Source organism: Geospiza fortis, unplaced genomic scaffold (assembly GCF_000277835.1).
Source record: "Geospiza fortis unplaced genomic scaffold, GeoFor_1.0 scaffold85, whole genome shotgun sequence".
NCBI lineage: Eukaryota > Metazoa > Chordata > Aves > Passeriformes > Thraupidae > Geospiza > Geospiza fortis.
The window spans coordinates 23,022-48,422 of NW_005054358.1; the positions used below are offsets into that span (position 1 = coordinate 23,022).

Below are 25,401 nucleotides of genomic sequence, written 5' to 3' on the forward strand. Positions count from 1 at the left end.
TGCTGATGAGTAAAAATAGTAAAAATTTGGAATAGAAACTGCTGAGAAAGCTTATGAGTACCCTATAAATACCTGTAAGCCTCAACTATCGGTATGCAGTTGGAGGGAAAACTTCCCCCACTGTACCCAGCGCTGTATTGCTCATACTTTACCATATTAATTAATAAATTGATTGCTGCTTGAATATTGGCCTAGTCAAGCTTCTCATTTATAACATGAGCAATCCAGGGAACAGGGAACTCCAAATTGCAGGTGCTCATGGAACCATTGCCTTAGCTTTGCTTAGTTTGTGTCTGTAAGAAGTTGGATTTGGGCTGGAGAGGTGCTGTTGGGAACAAAGAATGGAGTAAATCCGCTTCGGGGATACGCAGTGAAGGACTGAGTTGCAGGGAAGGAGTGTTTATAAACTGTATCAATATTCCCCTGAAACTGGGGCTGCAGCAGGGTTTGGTCTGGGCCTTTGAGGATGAGCCATAAACAACCAAGCTCCAGAACTCTATGGATGCTTGTAACACTTCCACAGAAAGGCAAAGCAGTAATGATCCCAGAGGAAAAATTATAGGGGATTGCTTACGATCCATGGGGAATTTCCTTTGGAATTATCAATCAGAGAGTGTACTGAAGCAGAGCACATCTTTTGGCTCTTTTTCTGGTCTGTAATCTCCTCTCTAACTTAAGAGTTTTGTGTGCTCCTGTGGGTGATTGGAGAGACAGGGACTCCATGGTTTGCATGCATAAAGCCAATTTATTCATTCCAAAAGCTCAGTATATATACTTTTTCAGCTATAGCTAAAAATAGCAGTAATCACAACATTTATGTTTCTTAGTAACATTGCTTAATCATAGCTTTGCACAGATTCATACAGGGACGTACAGTCTTTAATGATTTCTCTCAAACAAAACATACCAATCACATCATTATCTTTTGCTTTCCCCTTTGGGGTTCTGTCGCAGACATCTTTTTATGAAAAATCCTTTTCTTAGGATTTTTCCTCCTGAGAAGCTGAGAGGCCTCAGGAACAAAATGTAAACAATGGTTATCTGCTGCTGTGGAAAGTAACAGGTCGATCTTCAATTGGCCCATCTTGGATGTTTATAATTAATGGACAATCAGAGCCCAGCTGGTTCAGATAGAGAGTCTGAGACAGCTGCCTTTGTTATCATTCCTTTCTATTCTTAGCTTAGCTAGCCTTCTGATGAAACCTTTTCCTCTATTCTTTTAGTATAGTCTAATGTAATATATATCATAAAATAATAAATCAAGCCTTCTGTAACATGGAGTCAGATCTCTCTCTCTTCCCTCATCTGAAAACCCCTGTGAACACTGTCACAGGGTTCTGCTTTGTGTTGCCAAGGCTTGTGGCCTACCAGAGTGTCTTGGTTTGGGGTGAATTTGGGAGAAAACTTCTAAAGGGGTTCTTCTAGAAAATAGATTTAAGCGGCCTCTTTCTTAATTGGTTTTGGAAAATATTTTTTTGGAGAAAAGTGGAAAAAATTATTTCTTTAACAGGCAAGGAATTCACTAGCACAAAAAATTAGCAAGCTTATTAAACAATAAAACCTCTTGCTGTTCTAAAAGAGATGACAAACTCAGAAAGTCTCTTTTCTGGGCTGTAGCTTGGCTTGTTCAGTCTCTTATCAGTCTTTTTGGTGCTGGAAATGCCGCGGCCCAGACCTGGCCCAGTGGGCCAGAGGTGTGAGCTGCCAGTGCTCTTCTGGTTGTTTAGTCCAGAGCAGGTTTAAACAGTTCTAAGAAAAAGAGAAACCACAGTCCTGGTGTCCTGGGTTGACTATATGATGCTTTTATCCCCAATCCCCTTGTTCTGTTTATGCTGAATAATAAGTTTTGCACCTTTAAGACTTGTTCAAGAGAGTGAAGAGGGGAGAGAAGAAGCACACAGTTTTTTCCAGACACTGCACTCACTCCTCCACATTCCTGCCTGAAACCTGCTCTGGACTGAACACCCAGGGGAGCACCGGCAGCTCCACCTGTGGCCCACTGGGCCGGGCCTGACCTGCGCCATTTCCAGCACCGGAGGGACTGATCAGAGACTGAGTGAGCTCAGCTGCAACCCGGGGAGGGACTTTCTCAGTTTGTCATGTCTTTTGGAGTGGCAAGGGGTTTTATTGTTTAATATTGTTTAGGTTTTATTGTTTAATAAAGTTTTTTTCCACTTTTCTCCAATGAGGTAGTTTCTCCCGGACTGGTTGGGGGGAGAGGCCGATTGAATCTGCTCTCCTAGAGAGCAGCCCCTTTGGGGATTCTCTCCCAAATTTGCTCTGAACCAGGACACCTAGGTACTTTTCTGCCTTAGCTAGCTAGTAACTAACTAAAAGCAACAAAGGAGAGCTCTGTCCTGCTGTCTGTCTGTCTGCAGACAATGCAGTCCAGAAGCCAGAATGTGGATGAATGAGTGCAGTTTCTGAAAACAAACTGTGTGCTTCTTCTCTCCCCCTCCCTTTGCTCTCAGAACCAGTGGTTCTTAAAGGTGCAAAACTTATTTTTGGGCTAAACAGACAAATGGGGATACAAGCATCATAAAGTCACCCTAGGACATAGGGTTAACACGTCTGTGTCAGTTACAAGCTGAGCAGTACTTTCAGTCCTGCTTTCTAGCTGTATTGCCATATGCCCCCATTAAGGCAGCAGTGTGTTTCAGTTTGAAATTTGGGGTGGTTTTGTTTCTTTAGGGTTTGGGATTTTTTCCCAAGTGAATCAGGCCTCCCCTAAATACTCTGTGTTGTTCTACACAGCTGCTTTGGTTATGGGTCAGAGAGAAAGAAAGGAAATTACTTTTTATTATCATCAAATTTTTCCAGACAGAAGTGGGATGTTGTCTTGCCTCTCCCCAAAGCACCGCAGGCACATGGGAATAGCTCAGTTCTGGCCCAGTTCTCTGAGAAATAACACCATTTGGGAGGTTTAAGTGCTGATAACAACTCTCTTGTCTCCTGGTTGCAAAGGTTCGGTCCTACAGTCCCAGACTGATGAGGGAGAAAAGGAACTTGTGCTATTAATGGAAAAGCCCCTGTGCAGTCTTTTGGTCCTGTGGTCTGTGTGACTGTCTGGTATCTTTCTAACAAGACTTGTTAGAGATTTAGATTTAGGAATTTAATTTGGGTCTGTTCACTACAAAATCTTGCCAAGCCTGAAGGCCTGGAGTGATGACTGCTCTCAGCAAAGGTACTTTATTAATCATCTGTCAGATTTCCCTCAGCGCTGTGCAGGGAAGGGCAAGGGTTTGATTCAGGAATTCTGCAAGCAGGGCCTGTGTGACCCTTGGCTTCCTCTGTGTGTGTGTCAGTAAGCCAGGGCTGGGACAAGGAAGGACTTGTGCTGGAGCTGTTGCCCTTTGGAGTAATTTTAAAGGTCTGATGTGACGGTGGTCACAAGGGTTTCAGGGTGAAGGAAGAGACGAGATGGGCTCCATGATCAGAAGGCTTGATTTATTAAGTTATGATATATACATCTAGTATAACTATACTAAAAAGAAAAAGGAGTTTCCAGAAGCTGCTAGCTACCTAACAATAGAAAGTAAAGAATGAATAACAAACCAGCTCTCTCAGACTGTGTCCGAGAGATCTCAGTTCTGGATTGGTCACCAACCCCAAACATCCAAACTGGGCCAATCCAGGCAGACCTGCCACATTCCACAGCAGCAGATAACCTATTGTTTATGTCTGGTTGCTGAACTTCTCAGCTTCAGCACGGAAAACCTAAGAGAGGATTTTTCATAAAAGAAATGTCTGTGACAGTCTGATCCTAGAACGTTTTGGAGGCTGTTTCCAGAGATGCATTTGTAGCTAGATCTCACTCCAAGTGCAGCAGTCCAGGGGAGGGTTCTGACCTCTCCAGACTTCTGCTCAGCCACGCTGCAGCTGTTGCTGGCTCATATTGGGGTTGAGGCAGGTGTTCCAGGGAACTGGAGATCAATAAGGACTGGCGCTCTGGAAAGCAGGGGCCTGCAGGGATTGTTTTTTGTGAAGCTGAGATGAAATTTCTAAAAGTAACACAAAATTAAAATTCCTGTAGTTTTTGTGGAGGACAGGAGAACCAGATCAGAACTGCCTTTTGTGGTAAGAGGGTCTGTGGAGCTGCATCCCTACATTTGGAGTGATCTGCGTGATTAAAATGAAGTCACAGCCCCAGAGGCTAGTTGTTTCTGTTCACTCCTATCCCCAGTTGTCCCCAGCATGTTGCCAATCCAGACTGGTTTCAGACTGTCCATGCCCTGGTCAATGCAGTCCCCAGTGCCTGAACACAGAAAGATCTGGCCAAGTGGCCAGTGCCACTTAAAGAGAAATGAGGTTTGCCAGACTTGCTGTGGACAGGTACTACTATGTTCTTGCTTTAGTTTTAAAATTTTGAGTAAATTTTGGATGCATAATCACTTAATTCTGCCTCCAGGGAGAGGGATTTTCCTCACCTCTGTTTACAGATTGTTCTATAGAAAAGCACATAACTTTATGAAGGAAAACAGGAAGTAAAGAGCAACACCCCATGCTAAATGAGATTATTTTTTTCTTGTGGCCATTTATTTTGTGTTAAACCTGCCTTTCCCAGTGTGCTTTGGTGTTTTAGCTATTTGGGAATCATTTCAGATGACTCTTTGCATGAAAATGAGAAGGTGGGCATGAGTGACCAACACCCTGGGAAGGGCCGTGAGTGTGCCTGGATCAGGAGCAAATGGTTAGGGCCTATCTTCTCCTGTTTGGAACCAGATGTGGCAACACCACAACATTGCAGTGCAGGATCAGTGCCATGGGGAAGGGCTGCACAGCTGCCCTGAGCCCCAGCCTCTGTGTCAGCAGGGGTGGGTGGGTAGAACTGCAGCCTCCTCTGCTTCCTTCTGTCTGAACAGCCAGGTTTTGTTTGCAGGGCAAGGCATCTATCCTTCCTCTTCTCCCCAGTATTTTCTTAATAAGGTGGTACCTGGCAAGATCTCACATCCTCCCCTCCCCATGCCATCTGTATGAAGTTTTCCTGTCTAGACATCTTTGGTCTGCCACACCATATATCACAGCCTCTCCTCCCTCTTGAGCAAGCAGAGGGAAGCAAAAGAAAGCTTTCCATCTTCCTCACCTGCCATCACTGGCAACCCTCACTGTGGGGAAGTTTCTAGCAGAAAACATTTCTCCATGTTCCCTTCTGAAGGAGAAGGACCAAAAACAAGATGGTGTTTGATGTGATGCTTGTCAGGTCCCCCAGGTTGGAGGCAGTTCATTAGTATTTGAATGGTTACTCTTAATGAAATTGAATAACCTTCCTGGCAGTCTTGGAAGAACAGATTCAATAGCAAGGTATGAATTAAGAGCAGATGGTGACCCAGTACTGAGAAAAAAATGAAACATTTAAAAGCTGCTGAAGGAAATATTATTGCTTCAATAAAATATGTAGCATGCCAGGCTGCAATACGTTGGACAGGTTTGCCAAGGCTGTACGTGTGGGACAGGTTTGCCCAGGGAGATCAAATGCTGCATCCCAGCAACAGATGATGCCAACACCAGTTCAACAGGAAGAACTGCACACACTGTGACTGACTCTCTCAATTTGAAAGAGATCATATACAGAGGTCTTTTTCTTGCTAAAGGTGGCTAATTATAAAAATGTACTGACTTTTGGCTTTGTAGCAGATATGATGAATAATTTTGTTCATCAGATTTTTAAAATTTGTGCTGTTAACTCACTCCTACCCTCCAGAGAGAAAGGATTTTAAAAGCCCATTTGTTCAGGGAATTGACAATGGTAGATTTTTTTTCTTGTGAGTTTTTAAATGACACCTGGATTTAAGCAATTACTCAGAATTAACCTTCAAAAAATAGATCTATCTGAAAGTTCAGATAAGGCAGCAGAAAAAGAGGCAGGATGGAGACTAATAGAGATTTCTTTCAAGTCTGTCCATTACAATTTTCTGTTTGTTCCACCAGGAAAAATAACATCCAGTTATTTCCCTGTTGTAGTGTTCTCTTACCTACCCAGATTTCCTACATTGGCTTATTAGTGGATGTACCTCATTATGTAGATGACCATCCTGACACCCTGAGAAGGGATCTGTGGAACCCATGCCTGCTAAGAGCTTTATGCTGACAAAGGCTGCATATAAAATATCCTCATTTGCTGAAGCCAAATCAAGTAATTCCAAATGAGGCCTTCAGAACCTGTGAGTACCTTTGACTGGTGTAGTCTCCCTGAGCCTCAGATTGAAATACAGCCTACTGGTCTCACAGAGTTCTCATGAAGGTTAATTATTTAATCTGTCTGAAGCTCACAGTTTGTAATTAACTCTTCAATTGAAAAGAAAGAAATCAATAATGCTGGATGCAGGGACTAATTTGCAGCAGGAATGTTCTAGTACTCCACAGTAAACATAGGAGGTAAGACCAAATACTAAGGTCTGAGAGCTCTTTGTTTTGCACCCTCAGAGAGGCAAGAAAAAATATCAGATGAAATTAGAAGTAATACACTGTATAACCACCTGAGGGTCAAAGTAAGGCACTCCTGGAGCAGCTACTTACACGTAATATACACTTTTATCAGACTATCTTATGTGACTGATTCTAAGATCTTTCTTTTTTATTTTCACAAAAATATTTTAACCTTTCAGTCACAAAGTTAAGGCAGATAGCTTGCAAACAATATCAGTTTGGATAATTATTTGAAATGGCACTGGAACAGCCCTAGTCCTGCTAATGCCTGTTGAAATACCAACAGAGGATTTGATCTCTTTTTCTTTCTCTCCAACAGCATTTTCCATGTGAAGTGAATGCTCTGGTCATATTTCTGTGTTGTTCAAGAGTTGATATTTTAGTCTTTTAAAGGAAACAAAGCTGGGCACCAGCTTGCTTTCAGTGTTTCTGCTCTAGCCCTTGTAATTTTTCCTGTTTCCCCAGGCCTCAAGAATTAAAACTGGTTTGTGCAAATCTGAGATAGCCCGAACAGCTTGCAGGGAAATCTTGTACCCTTGTATGTTCCAAAGGCCAATGCTCTACCAGCACATGCTCCAAATAATGAACTACCTTATCAAGGGCTCTAAGCCAAATAAGTAGTAACCAGGAAAACAGGTAGAGGGCTTGAGAAGGTTGCTGTAGAATGATGGAGGAGTTTGAGTATAAGGAGAATTAGAAACATTGCAAGGAATGTTGGAAACAGGAATGCAAGGAGACGGGAATGGTGGTAGGAAATTTTAGGGGCTTTAAAAAGAAGATTTTGGTAGCTGAGGAAAATATTCTGAGGAGAAATGGGAGAGATGCCAGTAAAAACTAAAGGCTGCTGCTTGAAAGTTTCCATTCAGGTACTGCAGGGAGGTTCTAGATGTTCTCATTTCATAGCATTAGGAAGCTATACAAAGCCAAGACAAGCAAGAGCATGGTTCCTGTATAGCTGCACTGCCCTGCAGCCTAATGTGGACACACGTTTATCCTATAACCCTACTCAAGTCTTGTACCATTGAACTTAAAGATGGTCTCTATGAGACAAGCTAAGTAAGGAATTTAAATCCTGTAAAAGATTTAAAAGATCCTGTAGAGAGAGCTGGTATCTGATCCTGTAGAGGGAGCTGGTATCTCCAAAAGCCATGTTTACTCAGATAGTTACAATTACCATTTCTACAGAATGCTGAGTTACTACTTTAGGCTGCATTTGAACTAGGATAAGGCAGATAGCCTTCCTTTGGACCCATTAGAGTGCACAAGCCTTGTAGGGTTAATTTTTGTAGCAGACAATCGCTGTTTTGGTTTTAGGTCCCTGGCAATCTTTCAGAAAATACCCATGGACAAAGTTTTCTCCAGCAAGAGAAGTAACTTTATTTTTTGTCCTACTTTTAAAAGAAAAAGCCAGGTGCTCCAAATGGAAAGCATATGGCCCCTAGCTAGGAAGCAGTAAGTAGTTTGTTGCACAGGAGCATAGCCTGAACTTTTGAGCCTGGAGCAAATGAAAGTTACATCTTACTGAAGCTCCCAAACTCTGACAACAGATATTTCACTGGTGCTCCTCTGCCTAGCTGCAGCTTCCAGACAACCCTTCTGTGGTGAGTGGTCTTGTACTGTATTACTAAGGGATGCTGCCATACTCTTGTTTAGACTGTCTAGGTAGGATTAGTTTCTCTCTTTATTGTTGTTGTTGTTGTTATTTTCATTGCTGTAGACTACCTCCTTTGGCCACTTCTGAGTTCTGTCTCCAGAGAGCTGGAGACTGTCTGTTTAGGTTTGTGTTTCCATCACCAGTCCCCAGAGTGAGGACTTCAGCAGGGTGGTTGCTAAACAACAGCTTCCATAACAGAAAGTAGAGGAAAACCAAAACCTTACTCCAAAACATTACTGCATTCAGCAAACCTTGTCTTCAGTGTACTTCTCTCCAAAATCTAGAGGAGGTATGTCTTGCAGTTATCTTGGAAGTGAATGATTGTGGAAGTTACACCAATGTAAACCAATTAAATTAATTATAGTGAGCAGTTCTAGAAACAGTTTAATTTTCCATTTCTTGGCAAGTCACTCATTCCTGAAAGGATAAGTATACATTTCTCCAGAGCAGCAGTGAGCCATGCTGTAATATAAAGTAGCCTTTACTTTTCTAGAGCATGAAGGAGACATTTGAACACTACGTAACATTTTCTACAGTCTCTTGTATTTCATTTTGGAATAATTTTGGATTTTGTCTTGGAATTACTATAACTGAAATGCATAGAAAGCTTCACCAATGAGCTCAGAACATTCTTGTAAGTGGATGAGGCCTGGGTAGGAAGAACAGAAGGAGTAGACTTGCTTTGTTGGTCCTGTTAGAGGCTAGCCCAAGCATACAGCATGTCATTAAGGATATTATTTGAACCTGTTTTATTTTAAGAAATGTTCACAGCTATTACTAATAAATACTGAGATGAGGTATTCCCTGCTGAATGAAACCATCTTCGTATTGGCCACCTTTTCCATGAATATGAGAACAGAACATACACAAAGGTGGCTGTTGTCCTCACTTTTGATCACTGCAAACAGCCAAGGGGTGTAGATGGCATTCTTCTGGAAACCTTCAGACAGGAGCAGTTTGTTCCAGAGTAACAGCTCCTGGCCATCACACAGGCATGAATTTTACAAAGCTGAAAATGCTGTGTTTAGCAGGATGGCCTCCTTAGGTTTCAAAAGAAGCAAACTCTCAGTTTAAGGCTTCCCATGCTCATCTGTGCTGGCACATTGAATCCTTTCATTTCAGAAATTACCACTTCAGCGGGTGATTTTGTTAAGGCACTTTTACTGTTAGGATTGCAAGGCCCTGAAACCCCAACAACATAACCACCAGCTTCCCAGAAAGAAGGCAGGATTTTTTTTTTCAGTAACAGCTTTTTTTCATTGCTTTTTTATGTCTGTAGAATATGTTTGAAATATTTTTCCTTAAATTGTATTTATACTGTGCTACATAATATTACTTCTTTATACACAATCTGTCTTCTCAAATAAGCAGAAATCTAACAGCATCTAGGTTGGCAGTGATGATGTGAAGCTTATGGGTAGAACTGGGCACTGAGAAAGGTATTAAAGCTGAAACAGAAATGTTCATTATGCATTTATGTAACTACAGGTTTGGTTGCTCTTTCAGAGACATTGCAATCAATTGAATGGTCTGTCTTTGCTCTTTCTGTCAAGAAATCAAGGTGGATTTGTAATTGACAATACAGACCATTAAAACAGTGAAGGTAGGAGATTATGGTTTTTTTGCAGTTGTTTTTGATAGGCTTCCTCTGTACAAAAAAGAAATAAGAAGGTGCTCTCCTCCTTCTAGAAGAAATTCAGAAAGTGGCTCTGGAGATCTGAAGTCACATCTTAGCTGGCAAAATAGGTATCATTGTCTCTGAGCTGCCTAAGCTAAATCAAGAGTGAGGCATGATAGCAGTGGGATAGCAACGGATCAGGCAAGGATCATCAAAAAAGGGACTTGGGAGTAGATTAAAACCCCACATCCTAAGATTAAAGCAGAGGCTGAATGGACCCAGTTTGTTACGCTGCAAGGCCTTTGGGCGAGTTGGGGCTACACTGAAGTTAAGGGAAATGCTGGTTTAGAAAAGACATGACTACATGCACATGGCTTGCCAGTAAAATTCCATGTTAGAGCTCTGGAACCTTATGCATGAGAGGGAGAAATCCAGCACATGGGAATCATAGGTGAGTGGTTTTCAAAAGGTGTATGTCTTGGTTCATAGCATGCCAGTGCTATAGAGCTATCATCAGGCCACATATTACATATCACAATGCAGCTGGATGTTGCTTTTGTGATGAGTGGGTAGGTTTAGAAAAGAAGCTGAGAGTTACATTATTTTGAGCTATCTTCTCTACCTTGAACCATCTGGGAAACTGAATTTCAATAATTTGTATTTTGAAACTTATGTGTTCTGGAGTTTCCTACAAAATAGCAACGCCGAGGGGAAAAAAATTAAAATGTTTTGGAAATAGAACATCATATTTTCAAAATCACATTTGTTCTTTGGTAGTGTTGCAAAATGTGGAATATGTCAAGATTATCTGAAGTCAGGATGTTCTTTGATGTAAGATCTTTGTATACTTTCAAGCCTAGTCAGCCCTTTGCAACCTTCACTGGGTACTGGCATGAGGAAAAGCAATTAAGGACATATTGATCTCTGCGCCAATTTCAAAATCTACCCCCAGGAGTCTGACCTACTTTGGACTAAGCTTGTTCATTGGCAGTCTCCTCCCTGCTCCCAAAAGTAGCTGCATCAACAAGGACGCTGCTGCTTTCCCAGATGAAAGTGGGGAGATATTGATGTTCCCCAGGTTGGATGGAACTCACAGCTGGTAACACTTAGGGGGATGCATCAGTGCTGGGCAGATACATCACAGCTGCCTTCATAACATACGTTCTCAGCCCAACCCAGACCTGGAACCTGCTAATAGAGTACCTGGAAAAAGCAGGGCAAACATTTTTAATTTATTTTTAGATCTGTCAAGACAGATCTAGCCTGGAGTCCTAGAGAGACTGTAATTATGGGGTAATCTGCAAGGCCTTTGCTTTTTGGAGTAATTTACAAAAGGGAAACAGATGAAGGCAGCAGCTTTTGCCTCCAAGTTGAAACAAGGTATTGCAGATGTTTCCACAGAGTGCAGAGGCACTAGGCAGGAGAAGGCTTCTCAGTGCAGGCAGCTGGCTCTACATCACTTCCACCTGCCCCCAGTCCAGACACCATTCCACTGCAGATGGACAGCACAGGCTGTACAGATGAGAAAAGAGAGGCGTACAGCTCCCAGTCACCCTAGACTGTCCTGCATGGATCTCTCCCTCCCTAGCACCCGCCAATCCTTTTTCTATTTCCTTCTGGGAGGCTTCCTCCTGAAGGAAGAAAGGATCTGATCTCATTTTGCCCCAAGAACTGCAACACACCAGTTGCCACAATTGAGATGCTTTTTCTCATGTAAAGCAAAACCCAAACTGGAATGCAGACCATCTTGTCACAATTCCTCTGATTTTCCTGCAATTTTTCCACATGGGAGAAGGAAAGTAAGGTGTGCATTTCCCGGACAGAATTGTTTCATAGGAATTAAAATGACTGCAACATCTACTGGATTATTATTTTATATTATTACATATATGAATAAGAGTATGCGTATGAGTGTATATCTGGGCTATATGGGGGATGCTGAATTTAAGTGGCAATCAAATACTTACCTCTCCCTCACCTTCTTCCATTGGCCTAGCTTTAAACTGTCGTGTATCATTGGAAGTTGGGCTGTTAGAGGCACCTTATGATAGAAGTGCTTGAGGGGGAGCTGTGTTCTGCCTCTGATATCCTGGGAAAAATCTCCAATGAATCAGTCTCCTCTGAACTGGGATGTAACAATGAGGAAAAACTTAAGTTCTGCCCTCTACTAAAATTCATAAACTTTACAGGTTCTGGGTCTGAAAATAATATGATGAAGCAGATTGGACATCTAGTAACACTGCCAGAAATGAGCAAAGCACACAGTGAAAGAAACCAGAAATCCTGCTCACTAATACAATGGACAGTCAGGGGGGGAGGGGGCAGGGGAATCAAACATGCTCTGTCTACCTACCCTTGCCTGAGTTTGAACTCTGTCATTCATGAATCATGTACAAATGGAAGCCTGAAGGGCAAGAAGTGGTGCTGGGCTGACAGGCAGAAGAGTACTGGAATATGATCCAGGCTGTGTAGCCTCTCTCTGCCACTGGCCTCAGCTGACCTTGGGCTTTTGACTCCCAGTGCCTCAGTTTCCCCATCTACACAGTAAATTCTGCTCTTCATAAAGGGCTAGCAGGGAGGATGAGGGGAGCTGTCTACACTTAGGTAAATATGGTTTTGCTGGTTCATTTTATCTAAAATAGAAATACAATATGATAAGGGAAAGCATCCAAAATTTACTGAGGACAGAGGTGAGGCAGGCCGGGGCAGTGAGGCAAGAACTTTCTGATCAGACTTTTGGAAAGTAGCTTATCTGCGAAATAACTTGAGACTCAGCCAGGCCCCAGACCTGAGAGCAGCCAGTGAGCAAGTACAGAGGTGGAGCTTGCACTGAGGCTGTTTGTTAGATATAAATGCTTGGATGGGTCAGTGCTGACCACAGCACCCAGGAAGTGGCTGAGGGGAGCTGTGCAGAGCAGCACTGGCCATGGGGATAGCAGCCGCAGCCCTTTTGGTACTGCTCAGTCTAAGAGTGACTATTTGTGATGCTGAGGACACCTGCTCAGGTGAGTAAAGCACAAACCTTACTGTCATCTCACTGAGACAGCCTGTTTCATCTCCCCTGATGAGAGAAGGAGGTTGGGAAGGGAGGGGGGAGAAGTAGCATAAGTTTTTTTTTTTCCTTCTATGCTTTTTTAAATTCAGCTGCCAGTGGGAGGAGAGTAAGGGGAGGCTGAAGTCTCAGCAGCTGTTTAAGAAAGCTACTGGCTCAAATTAGCGATGTAACATCGTTCCCTGACCAGTGGGGTGTCTAGTCTTCAGTGAAGTTTTCCCCCCCTAGTTTGGTTTTTTTTTTAGTAGGGCCTCCGTGCAGTTACCAAAGGATACAGAACAATACAAAGGATCAGTCTGGGGATGCTGCGCAGCACAGCATTCTGACTGTATTCCCCAAGAAGGCCTGGGGCAATTTCAAACAGGCCTGCCAAGAGGAAATTCAGAAGAACTCTTACCCTTACTGTCCACAGATCCACCAGTGTTGCTTACTCTGCTATCAATACCCCATTGGGGCACCTCTCAGCTTATGTTTTATTAACTACAGTATATTTGTCATGCATGCAATGTCATATATATCAGCCTCCTCTCCTACTGAACTCCCCTGAAGCCAGAGAGATGCAGAGTCTGGCTCCTCTAATATGTGAGATCCTCACTGCCATCTGTCAATCCATTCAACACCCTGATACTTCCATACTCAATGCTTTTGATTACACTGTTCCTCAACTTCAAAGGATTTGGTTTCCTCTCCAAGGCATTTCAGAGCCTTAATAATCTTCACAAAGACTGTCTTCATTTCTCAGAGGTGAGAATAGTGGGCCTGCGTGATGCTGATCGACTTGCCATTCTTCAAGGATGTCCAGGGATCCCAGGTGTCTCTGGCCCAAAAGGAGAAGCAGGTCTCCCAGGAACAAAAGGTGAGGCCCCCAAAACCAGTGATGAGCACTGTGAGATGAGATGGTTTTGTCCCTTTGCATAGGAGAAGCAAGCTGAAGCTGGAGCAGTAGCTGGCCTGGCACTGGCTGCTGTGAGGAACTGGAGAACTGGAGTGAAAAACACCCCAATTAAACATATATTGGTACACATGGAGTGACCTGTTTCTTCCTTAAGTCCTGTCACAAATCTGATGTGATCTTGGGGTGTGAAGTATCTCATTCGTTTCTTCTACAGAAAATCATCCATTTATTTTCTGGGTCTGTATTCAAGAGTCTGGGTGGGAGGGAGGCTGAAATGCTCCTGCCTGTTTTTGGGGGAACAGTGTGGGAAATGTACTGGCAACCTCTATTCCAGGGAGCAAGGGAGATGGGGCTCCTTCAGAGTTTTCATAGCCAACTCACAGAGAAGGTCAATCATGTCAGCTGAGATGATCCACCATAACAAAATCCATGGACTGGCTCCACGATGTATCAAAGCTCATAAGAATTCATATGTGAACTGCAAATTTAGATTTTGAATGGCAATACCAGTGTAGTAAGGCTTCAATAGAAAAAAAAGGAATAAGGTAAAAGAGTAAAACTAGGTTACAAGACTGAATCTGATTACCTCAGCTCCCCCATTTCTGTGAAAGCCAAGGCCCAGTTGCCCAGGCTTCTTTGACTCCCCGCTCTGGTCAGTTTGTAACATGCACATAAAAAATGAGTCTCTTTGCAGGAGAAATGGGAGACCAGGGATTCCCCGGGAAAGCAGGACCACCTGGTGCAAAAGGTAATGTGTAACATATGCAGCTCTAATCTGTAAATGCCCCCAAGCTCAGGACATGCATTAGGAGACTGGGTCTACAGAGATGAACTGCAGGACTGGCCATAGGCTAAGAAACAGTGCTGAAGTAGCATAGGAAAAGCTTGATTTGGGGTATGGCTCTTGCATGGGGTGAACACTAGAAACAGTGTCCTTGAGTGTCCAGGACCACAACACAGAAGAAGATACCACTCTTCTCAGAATTTCTCACTGACCCTAAAATCAGACCTCTCCCCATTCCCCATTCCTACCCTAACTTGCCCCCAGCACAAGCCTGCCCAAATGTCCCCCAGCCCTGAGGAGCTTTGGAGCTCTCCATGGAGCTTCAGCCCAGAGGCCTGATGCAGAGGCACTATGCTGAGTGCTTGTTCTGCCAATTGACAGGGGCAATTTAAAGAACATACCAATGGAAAGAATGGTCTTATTTTACTATGAATATAGAGGTAACACAAAAGTTAAATAATACATTCAATAAAACTATATGCTTGGCTTTGGAAACAAGCAAAAAATTAGCAAGGTAATGCACCTAATCATTACTATACAAGAGGCAGGATAGTGATTTAGAAGGATACATTACTAATTGCCTAAATACTTTAACATCATCCAGTTGCTGGGGAGCCCTGTTTCACAGAGAGGACCTGGACAACCCTTCCTGGCAATTGGGGAAATCCTACATGGTGTAGGAGATCCCATAGGTGAGGTCTCTGGATTTCCCCTGAAAGGGAGTCCAGTGTTTACAGGCCCAAATCAGCAAGTCAAAGTGACTCAATTTTATTTTTAGCTCAGAAATGCCTGAATCTGATGGCATGCTTTCTGCTTAGCCAGGGCCAGCGCTCAGCCAGAGCCCAGGTCTTGGCTGGAAGGGTTTTCCCCTAAAATACCTTACAAACAAGCCTCTCAGTTGGAAAAGTTTCTTAAAATTATACATTTCTTGCAGATAGCTACAGAACATTATAAACAGTTAGCATAAGCATCTTTGTCATCTATTTTTAGGTAAATAATACTGATGGTGTTAGTCACACAATATTCACGATCCATCTTGTAAGTCTACTCTGGCTCAGCCCAGCTGCTCAGGCCTAGGCATATCATTGCTTTCAGCAGCCTTCGGCCTTCCACTCAGTGTGCAGTGCCCACTTGACCACAAGAACGAGATCAAACAATGGCACAGGATGAGGTTTCCTTTGTAATGGGATTAACTCCTGAAGAGGACGATGTTTACTGAGAAACTGGCTTTCACTGCCCAGGCTTGCTTGCAGAAATGTGCTGAAAATACTGGAAAATTGTCTCTACTAAAAAATCCAGCTGCCAGCACAAGGGAACTTGGGTAGGGACTGAGCAGCACTGACAAACTAAAGGGAAGACATCCCTTTTTATGTGCTGAATATGAAGCTATTTCCTGGCCAAAAGCACCCAAGACTTGAACTGAAATGCCAGCAGGAGATGGACAAAACGACTGAAAAACCCTGACAAACCCTATTGATCAAAATCTCCTAAGTGCCTGACTGTAAAAAAAAAGCCCCCACAAAAAGTCACTGAAATGGAACTGTGAAGCTCCATGTATTCCAAGAGATGGAGAAGCAGCTCTCTCTCCTCTACATCCTGCTCTTCTTGCTGTTCCTGAGAGATACTGCTGATCAAGAGAACAGACAGACTGAGGCAGCAGCACCACCTGGGACACTCAGCCAAGCACTGTAGCTTTGCACCTCTTGACAGCCTCTCTTGTACATTTGAGACATATTGAGGGGCTGGAGCAGCCATTTGTAGAGGCACAGTAATTCATTTGCATTGGATAGTCTGTGATGAGCATTTTCCTCTTGTATTTTGTAGGAGCAGCTGGAGAGCCCGGCTTCCCAGGACTGAAAGGTAAATCACGCTGTGCTGAATTTATCATGTGAGCTACTTTGTAAACTTCTACTCTGTGCTGTTCTCCTACATCAGATGAGAGCAGTTACAGAGGCTGGATGGGGCTGTTTGCTGACAGTTATACCTCATCACAGGCTCTGCCCTGGTGCAGGTGCTGTGGGTAGTCCTGCTCCCAAACGAGATGTTCAGCAACAGGTGCTGTCCTCAACTCAGGCAGCTGGTGCTGCCACCTGGCACCATCAGCTGCAGAAGCTACAGGGTTGAGGGACCAGCCAGATTTGGGCAGAGCTCTTAATATTCTCATGCTATGGCAAAATGCAGAGGCTCAAATAAAATTCAGTTGCTGGTAGTGCCAGAGGAACATGTCTCTACCAGCACTAGCAATAAGGTTTTAGGGAAACACGGGTTTTTCCCCTTATGCCATCATCCTGCATGTGAAGGCCACAGGCACCCACCATGCTGCACTGTGGTGCTGCACTGTGCAGCACCAATCTGCACTGTGGCTTCCCTCTCTGGAATTTGGCTGGCAATCACTGGGTCCAACACCACTGGTCTGGCAGATAGTTCTAGTGCTCCAGTTGTCACTGCTGCTCCCAAACCACTGGCTGATGCCCTGTACCAGCAGCAGCCATTCCCTTGATGGGACTTGTAACTCTGCCTTTCCTAGGTGCATTGCTTTCTCCTTCCCACACTCACCCACTCCTATCCCACATGTCCTAGCCCAGTGGGACTCACTGGCACAAACTGCTGGTAGACAGCTCCATGGGCTGCACAGCAGCAAGCAGAGCAGCTGGGTCCAATAGAGACATGTCCTGTGTCTGTCTCACCATTTGGACCTCTAAGCCCTAAAACAGATGCCAGCAACAACTAGATCATGCCAGGTCCAACAGGCCAAGAGAGGCAAGGCTGCCATTCCTTGTGCATAAATAGATATTTATATATATATTTTTATATATATATATATATATATATATAATTTATATTTATATTGTACCCCCCAGTGGCCACCCCATGTATCTTCTGATCAACCTGGAGAGTTCTTCCAAGTATCTGAAGCAGCTGGGTGTCATTGCTGTAGTTACAGGGGTTTGTGACTCGGCTCCCCACCTGCCTCTCTGTGCTTTCCTAGGTCTGTGCAGATAGGCTGGTGCGTCTCCTCTGGTGGGCCTCCTCTGGTGGGCCTGGTAGCAGCCAGGACAGCTTATACTGAGCAACCCTTCCTGCCTGCTTTCTCTATGCCTTTCATTTGCTTGGTGCAGATGAGCCAAGCACTTCCTCTAACATAACAGCTCTCCAGTGCAGCAGGATTTATCTTGGCAAATCTCAAGCACTGGGGAAGGGGAGTGCTGGGTGTGGAAGGTGGAGAGCAATTGATGGTGTTGTTTGTCCAACAGGAACAAAAGGAGAGCCTGGATTTCCAGAAATATGGGGTAAGTTTCATCCTAGGTCTTCAAGACAATGGTCAGCTTTGCAGAGTGGATGGTGGTGGACTACCTGCACCAGAAGTCAGGACAGGATAGGAATAGAAACAAGTTCAGAGTGACATTGAAGAATGGAATAAGGAAATATCACTGTTATCTTTGCGTCTCACAGACACAGGCAGCTTCTGTGGGTCTACTCTGTACTCCAGCCATGCTGGGAAAGTCAGGTCCTCTGAGCACTACTTAAATGTCCTGTCCTCCATGTGTCCTGGAGGAGGTCGATTTCAATTTTTCAGAGACTTGGTGTCCTGATTTCTAAGATGAAACCACTGCAAACACCTGTATGGACATGTGGCTACTTCAAAGGCAGTTATACTCTTGCACTTGCAGTGACACCTTTAGTACTTGTGGAGTTCATACATGTGATAGTGTTCAGACTAACTTATTCACTGGAAGAAAAAAAAGAAAAACAAAAGAAACAATTTTCAGTTGCCCCATCTGTCTCCATGAACTAAAGTTCGAGGACAGCTACAACCTGCTCTGGCTACAGCTGGGTGCTGTAGGGCCACAATAAAGGCTCAGATCAAAGCTGCTGTCACACCTGACAGATTGGGATGCCACTGAACTGGTTCCTTGCTGCCCCAGACACTTCTCTGGGCATGTAAAAGATTTGACTAATAGGAAGGAAAAGGAAAAGGCCAAGTCCAGGACCATCTCCCTCGTAGGAGAGCAGGGTACCCTGCCTGGTACAGCTGTGTATGCATGTATCACACACAGCACACTGGGACACATGCACCACCAGCACCACCATCTCTGATCATCCTCCTAGGCCTAAAACAACTACTAATGCAACTGTAGGTTGGGATGTCTGATAGGGACAATTCAGTCTCCTGTGAATCTGAACTTCTGTCAGCAGCTATGGTTTTGGGGAGGGAAAAAAAGTATACATAAGATGCATATATATTCACACACACACACACACACACACATATATATATATAAAGGTACATATTCAAAAGCACTTTGTTTCTTGGAGAGACCTCAGTGTGGCCTTCCAGTACTTAGGGGGTGCTCATAAAAAAGCTGGAGAGTGATTTTTTTTGCATGGGCAGTGACAGGACACTGTCACTGTGTGATTTACAGAACAATTTACAGCTAAAAGAGGAGAGATTTAGATTAGATATTAGGAAATGATTCTTTACTCAGAAGGTGGTAAGACCCTGGCACAGGCTGGCCAGAGAAGCTGCAGCTGCCCATCCCTGGAAGTGTCCAAGGCCAGGTTTGGATGAGACTTGGAGCAACCTGGTCTAGTGGAAGATGTCCCTGCCCATGGCAGGGGGGGCAATGAGATGGGCTTTAACATTCCTTCCAACCCAAACCGTGGGTGATTCTATGATTCAATCCATAAAGGATGAGCTGAACACGGTTCACTGCCTCACAGAGAGCTGTCCTGTGTCACTAACTCCTTTGCTGTCAACTGCCCACCCACTCTCTGTGCCCTGCATACATTCTGGAGCTGGGACAAATTTCTGGATCATGAGTTTGTCATCTTTTTCAGAGCAGCTCCATCATCCAGATCCCCAAAAGCCATTGCAGATGAGAGGAGTCTTAGCACCTTAGACCATCTTTCTTAGAAGGTGCCCATCTCCCCTGCAACATATGGGCCCAGAAGCCATGGCAGAGTTTGGCTCCCAGAAGCTCTACATTAAGATCCTGCAGTACAAAGAGCCAGCTGGGTGCTGAAGGGCTCAAAGGCTCAAGGCTGACGTGCTCCTGTGATCAGTAAACACATTATAACTCTTTCCACTTGATCTCTTTGATTTGCGCAGAACCGGGGAACTGCCAAGAACTGTTGGCCAAAGGGAAGATTTTGAGTGGCTGGTACACAATCTACCCCCAAGACTGCAATGCCACTACCGTCTTCTGTGACATGGACACGGATGGTGGGGGATGGATTGTGAGTAGGATGAGGAGAGGGAGGTTTACATGTTCCTATAGAGATTCTTGTTAAGGCTGCAAAGGATGGCTCAAAAATAGAAACACACAGCTAAAGTTCACACCTGCAAGCCAGAGTGAATCCCTCTGGACACAGGGGATTCCCCCAAGACTTGTCTCTGGAAGCAGGCTGAGTACCACAGACCCACTACCTGCTTAAATCAGCAAATCATTTCCTTTTCACTTCCAAGGGCATATGGAAGAGATCATTGAGCAAGGGATTCTTGTAGGGTTTGCTTCCCAGACACCCACAAGAGTGTCCTGATGCAGGGGAAGCATTCACCATGGTGGGCACGTGTCCCTCAGCCACTGTGGATGCTTTTGAGTGAGAGATGGGCTGGTGGGGCTGAGGGTCTCTTTCAGGTTTTTCAGAGGCGCTGGGATGGGTCAGTGAACTTCTTGCGAGATTGGGATTCATACAAACGAGGCTTTGGCAACCAGCTGACGGAGTTCTGGATGGGGAATGACAACATCCACTTCCTCACCTCTCTGGGTAAGGTCTGCCTCTGTCCCAGGCTGGGGCCATGAGAGTCCAACCCCTATACCACATTGGGTCATTGCAGACCTCTGAGTTTCTCATATTAATCTGAGGCCCCCACTGTTAATCCCAAACAGGATGCAGGCTCTTGCAGCCTAGTGCACACTGGAAACTGCACTCTAAAAAAAAGCAAAACTAGAAGTCAGGGAAGAGAATGAACTAGCTGCATGATCTACCCTGGAGACAGGCCAACACATCTTCCTACTTGGACTGTTTGTGATGGCATCATCTGGTCCATACACAGCCTCAGAGTTACAGCTGTGTGCAGGACTCCTGCCCATGACCACCCAATATCATATCTGAAAAGGTGCTTCCCTAGAAAACCATCAAAGGTATAGGAGGCTCTGCAGGAATTTTAAGGAAATCAAAATCTCTCAAGTAGTGGCAGCTCCTCTCAAGTTAGCTCACAGCACCTTAAACCCTCCACTCTGAAATGCAGTGGCATGCTCACCATCTGCCCTGCACCACTGCTGTCCATCTTCTCTTCTAGGACCCTGTGAACTCCGTGTTGACCTCAGAGACTTTGAAAACAACTACTATTTTGCCAAGTATGCTTCATTCAGAGTTTTAGGAGAGTCAGAGAAATACAGACTGATTCTAGGAGACTTCCTTGGTGGAAACGCTGGTAAGTTTGAGTCAGCTCACTGGGAAAGTCTGTTTCCTAGAGCATTTCAGAAGCGTTCAGCTTCGATGCAGAGACGTATCATGCACACTCCTTGTATCAGCTACATTTTGGGTCAGTTTTTTAAAACTGGCCATGGTACCTCAGGTACTGAGTGACCTCTGGGTACAGGGATGGAGGGGGACATGCATCACCCAAAGAAATGTGACTCAGAGCATTACCTTCAAGCCCAGCCCTATGGTTTAACAGCAAATGAGCCTGGTCCTGGGCAGCACCCCATCCAATTGACCTTCCCAACAGCTCTGCATCAGCCAGGTCAAGGTCTGCTTTTGGTTACATTGGCAGGAGACATTTGCCCAGGAGGTCTAGCATTTCCGGGGCTGGGGTGCTGTTCAATACCTGCAGCATCAGCACTCCATCCTCTTAATATCCGATTTTTAATTTATTTTTTTTTAAGTAAACAAATCTTCTTCAAAATTCAATATCCATCATTCAGGAATGAGTGAAACCAACACCTGAGAGAGCAGTGCTCTAGGTTTATGTAGCTTTGCACACTGCGACCCTGTCTGATAATTCAGATCTGTGTATCTGCAGAGAACCTGAGCATTCCAAGAGAAGTGACATCTGTGTACCTGTGAAAAGAATCTGGCCCACTTGATTCACAGGCATAGATAAATTCTCCATGTGTTTTAGCAGAGCTCAGGATACTTTTGTCCAAGACAAGGAGGAAACCTGGGCAAGAGAGCAGCAGGATTTATACAACCTGCCTTGCACCTGGCAAGGGCCACTGGTGCCCAGCAGGGGTGCACAGACACATCATGGTCCTGTTTGTGATCCCTACTGCAGTAACTGTGAACGTGTGCTCTCTGCAGGGGACTCTTTATCGTACCACAGGGACATGCCATTTTCAACAACAGATCACGACAATGATATGAGTTCCTTTAACTGTGCCACAGAATATAAGGGAGCGTGGTGGTACAATGACTGCCATTACTCCAACCTGAATGGGATGTACTGGATGGGTGTGCATGGGAGCTATGCTGATGGCATCAACTGGAAGACAGGCAAAGAATACCACTACTCCTATAAGCAAACGGAAATGAAGTTCAGGCCAGTTTAACATGGTGACAGGGTACCTGACTAGGTCCAAGAGGTGCCACTCACCCACCAACAGAAGACACAAAACAATGTTGCCTGGAGACAAAAATGGACTAAAAAGGATATTACAGGTTGTCTCTTCTGCCTAGAGCAGCATTCTTAAAGCCAGAAGGTATCGGTACTGGTTTGAGCTTCTGTAAGCACCAGATCCTGACCCTCTCTCACCCTGACTACCTTCAGCAGCCCCACTGATGCAGACTGAGCCCAAGCACCTTCTTCTGAAAAGTGTGTTATCTTGATTTAAAGACCAGGTGATGAGTGGGGCCAGTGCACCTCAGTAAAGCTCTCAGATATTACTACCCTAAATGGTAATTACTGCTAATCTCCAGTATAATCCATGTATATGAAGACTCCAATAGGCATGCAGCCTCTTTCTATTGAACCCAAGAGCCATCCAAAAGGCACTGAATTCCTGACCTGTCCCACTCTCCCTGTAGGCTGTGATGGAGCCACAACATAGAACAGCATGGAAAAGACTGAGCTTCCAGCACAGTGTGTAGGAATGCACAAAATCAGAGGCCTTTGGCAAAGCTGCAAAAGGCAGGCCTCAGAGACAGCAGAACTGTGATTAGAGCTAAGCAGTAGCCATGAGATAGGTCAGCAGAAAAATTATTTAAAAAGTAGAAAAGCAAGGACAAATAGAACAATGGTCTGTGTATTAATGCTTGTCTAGAATAACTCCCTAAGCTACAGAAAAGTTCATCTAGCAAGGTACTAGGAAGTTTGAAGCTTAATAATGGAGCTTTGTGCATTGTGTTTTAAGGCTTACAAGTAGGTATTGTATTCTAAAGAAGCAAGCATTGTTTCAACCAAAGGTACGTGTGCTTATAGTGGTTGGATAGAACTACTGTCAATATGCTTTTGCTTTGTGTGATTGGTCAAAAAACTTTGAAAGGAAGTTGTAACATGAAGTTCTTGGTCTGCTGCCTGGGATGTGAGCTGATGGTATCTTCCTATTGTCATAACCATGTAATGAGACTGATGCTGAAAAATAAAACAACTCAAGGCATGGTCCACAGCAGTCCCATCCTGTTTGTGATTTGTACACATACCCCCGGCCAGCGACACAGTGCTGCCAGCACTACCAGTTTCCCATTTCTTTCCCCACATGTTCCAGGACCTCAGGTGGGACTCCAGCTCCTGGAACCACAGCAGAGTTGCTCAGCACTTCGCACCAGGACACAGCTGCAGCTGGGCCCAGAGCCAGCTTTAGCCATTCTTCCAGGGCATGTTTCTAGATCTCATTAGCTGCTGTGGACCAAGAGCTGTATGCAAAACAGTCTGTTCAGCATCATGTGTCGTACCAAGACACTATAGCAGTTCCAAGTCAAGCCTTGCACATGTGGTCATCATGTACAGTGCCAGTACCTTCCACTTCATCTTGTTTCCAGCAGTGTTTGAAGGTGGCCTATCTGCTGGTGGGTGGACACAGTTCACCTGGTTCATGTATTGTATTTGATTATTAGCAGAACTGGGTCTCCTCTTCTTGCACTTATGCTGCTGGATTCCTTGCCACAGCTGACAGAGGAGAGCCAAGTGCTAACTCTTCACTGCAGGGATAAACATAGACAGCGGAAATAGAGTATTTCTTTGTGTTATGTTTCTAATGGTCCGAGGTTTATTTCACTGTATATTGCACAGATATGTAGGAAGAGCAGCTCCAGCCCTACAAGACAGAATCCAAACCTTGTGGGTGAGAAAAGCAAGAAGGTCACTCAGCCTGCCACAGCAGGTCAACAGTGCGCTAAGAAATAAACCTGTGGGTTTGCATCTCCCCACTCACTCTTGTCTCAGTTTACTTCTTTACAGTTACACAAGAGAGACTGTGTCTGAGCAGAGAAGTGCACACTGAAAGCCCCATAGTTACTTCTCCCTCTTCAGCAGCTCTGTCTTGTTTTTCTGCTACTCCCAATAAGATTCACATGCCCTTACCAGCACCAAGGTCCCAGAATATTCCGCTGTATCTCACCCATCTGCTGCTGATGCTGTCTTCCAGGAGTAGCTTCTCAGAGGTGCAAGGTACTACCAGAAACTTCTCTGCAGAGATGTATAAGCAAGTGCTGATATACTCCGCTATAAACTAGCTAAAAGTGCTAAATCCCCTTTCTCTGCTCACTTCTAGCTTCTCGTCTTACTACACAGAAACCTTCAATGTTTAAATTTTGCTTGTAAAGGACACTGATGAGACTTTAAACAGTCTACTTACTACTCAGAAATAAAAGAACTACTAGTAGATAAAATACAGTGCACGATAAAGGTACCCATATTGCATCTAGTGAAGAAATAGTATACATTAAGATTCAGTGTAATTTACTACTAAATGGATTGTGACGGTGGTCACAAGGGTTTCAGGGTGAAGGAAGAGACGAGATGGGCTCCATGATCAGAAGGCTTGATTTATTAAGTTATGATATATACATCTAGTATAACTATACTAAAAAGAAAAAGAAAGGAGAGTTTCCAGAAGCTGCTAGCTACCTAACAATAGAAAGTAAAGAATGAATAACAAACCAGCTCTCTCAGACTGTGTCCGAGAGATCTCAGTTCTGGATTGGTCACCAACCCCAAACATCCAAACTGGGCCAATGCAGGCAGACCTGTTACATTCAACAGCAGCAGATAACCTATTGTTTATGTCTGGTTGCTGAACTTCTCAGCTTCAGCCGGAAAAATTCTGAGAGGATTTTTCATAAAGGAAATGTCTGTGACATCTGACTCTTTTTTATTTAATTAAATTAAAAAGAAAAGTGTTTGTAATTTTTTCTGCTGAGTCATGCAGAGGAAAGAACAAACACCTGCCAGTTTTGTGCTCCTGTGGAATGAACAGGAATTTCTTCACCTATAAAACATAAAATTCTATGATACCACTAAAACAACCTTACAATATAAGAAAATGCAAAAACAATGCAAAACAAAGTCCAAGTCCCAACAGCTGAGTTTCAAGAAAAGTCCATGGCCTGAAGATGTTCTTCTTTGCCATCTGTGAAAGTCTCTTTTGGTCCTGAAAACAGGATTGCTGCAGAAGACAGTTTCAAACAATTTTTTAAAAAGTTTCTGAAATGTCTTAGACACAGCCCCTTATTGAACAACTTGGGCTGAAGCTAATTTTTGCCCTTCGATGCTTTTTGAGCTGCTGCCAGCTATTTCAACTCTCTTTTATTTAATTTAAATTTAAAAAAAACCCAAAAAAACAGCAGCAGCAAGTAGCAGAGGGGCCCCTGGGGGGCCCGGCCCATGTGGGAGAATCAGGAACCCCAGACCTGGCCCACAAAACGGTGGCCCAGGACCTGAAGGGGAAAACAAAGCCCCCAAATCCAACCTGATGCCGTGAGGCGGCCCTGGCCCAGGGACCCGAGCCCAATGGCCCAGGCCCAGCCC

At 44.3% G+C, this 25,401-nt stretch overlaps 1 protein-coding gene across 1 annotated transcript; it reads left to right on the forward strand.

Moving 5' to 3' along the window:
• The first annotated feature begins 12,575 nt into the window (after positions 1 to 12,575).
• Positions 12,576 to 22,052, forward strand: FCN2 (ficolin 2). Its single transcript, XM_005423769.1, has 9 exons — positions 12,576 to 12,703; positions 13,493 to 13,606; positions 14,340 to 14,393; positions 16,254 to 16,289; positions 17,684 to 17,719; positions 19,540 to 19,667; positions 20,069 to 20,198; positions 20,734 to 20,868; positions 21,738 to 22,052. Exons 1-9 carry the CDS (start codon positions 12,625 to 12,627, stop codon positions 21,983 to 21,985), a joined length of 960 nt encoding a protein of 319 aa, XP_005423826.1. The 5' UTR covers positions 12,576 to 12,624; the 3' UTR covers positions 21,986 to 22,052.
• The last annotated feature ends 3,349 nt before the right edge of the window (positions 22,053 to 25,401 follow it).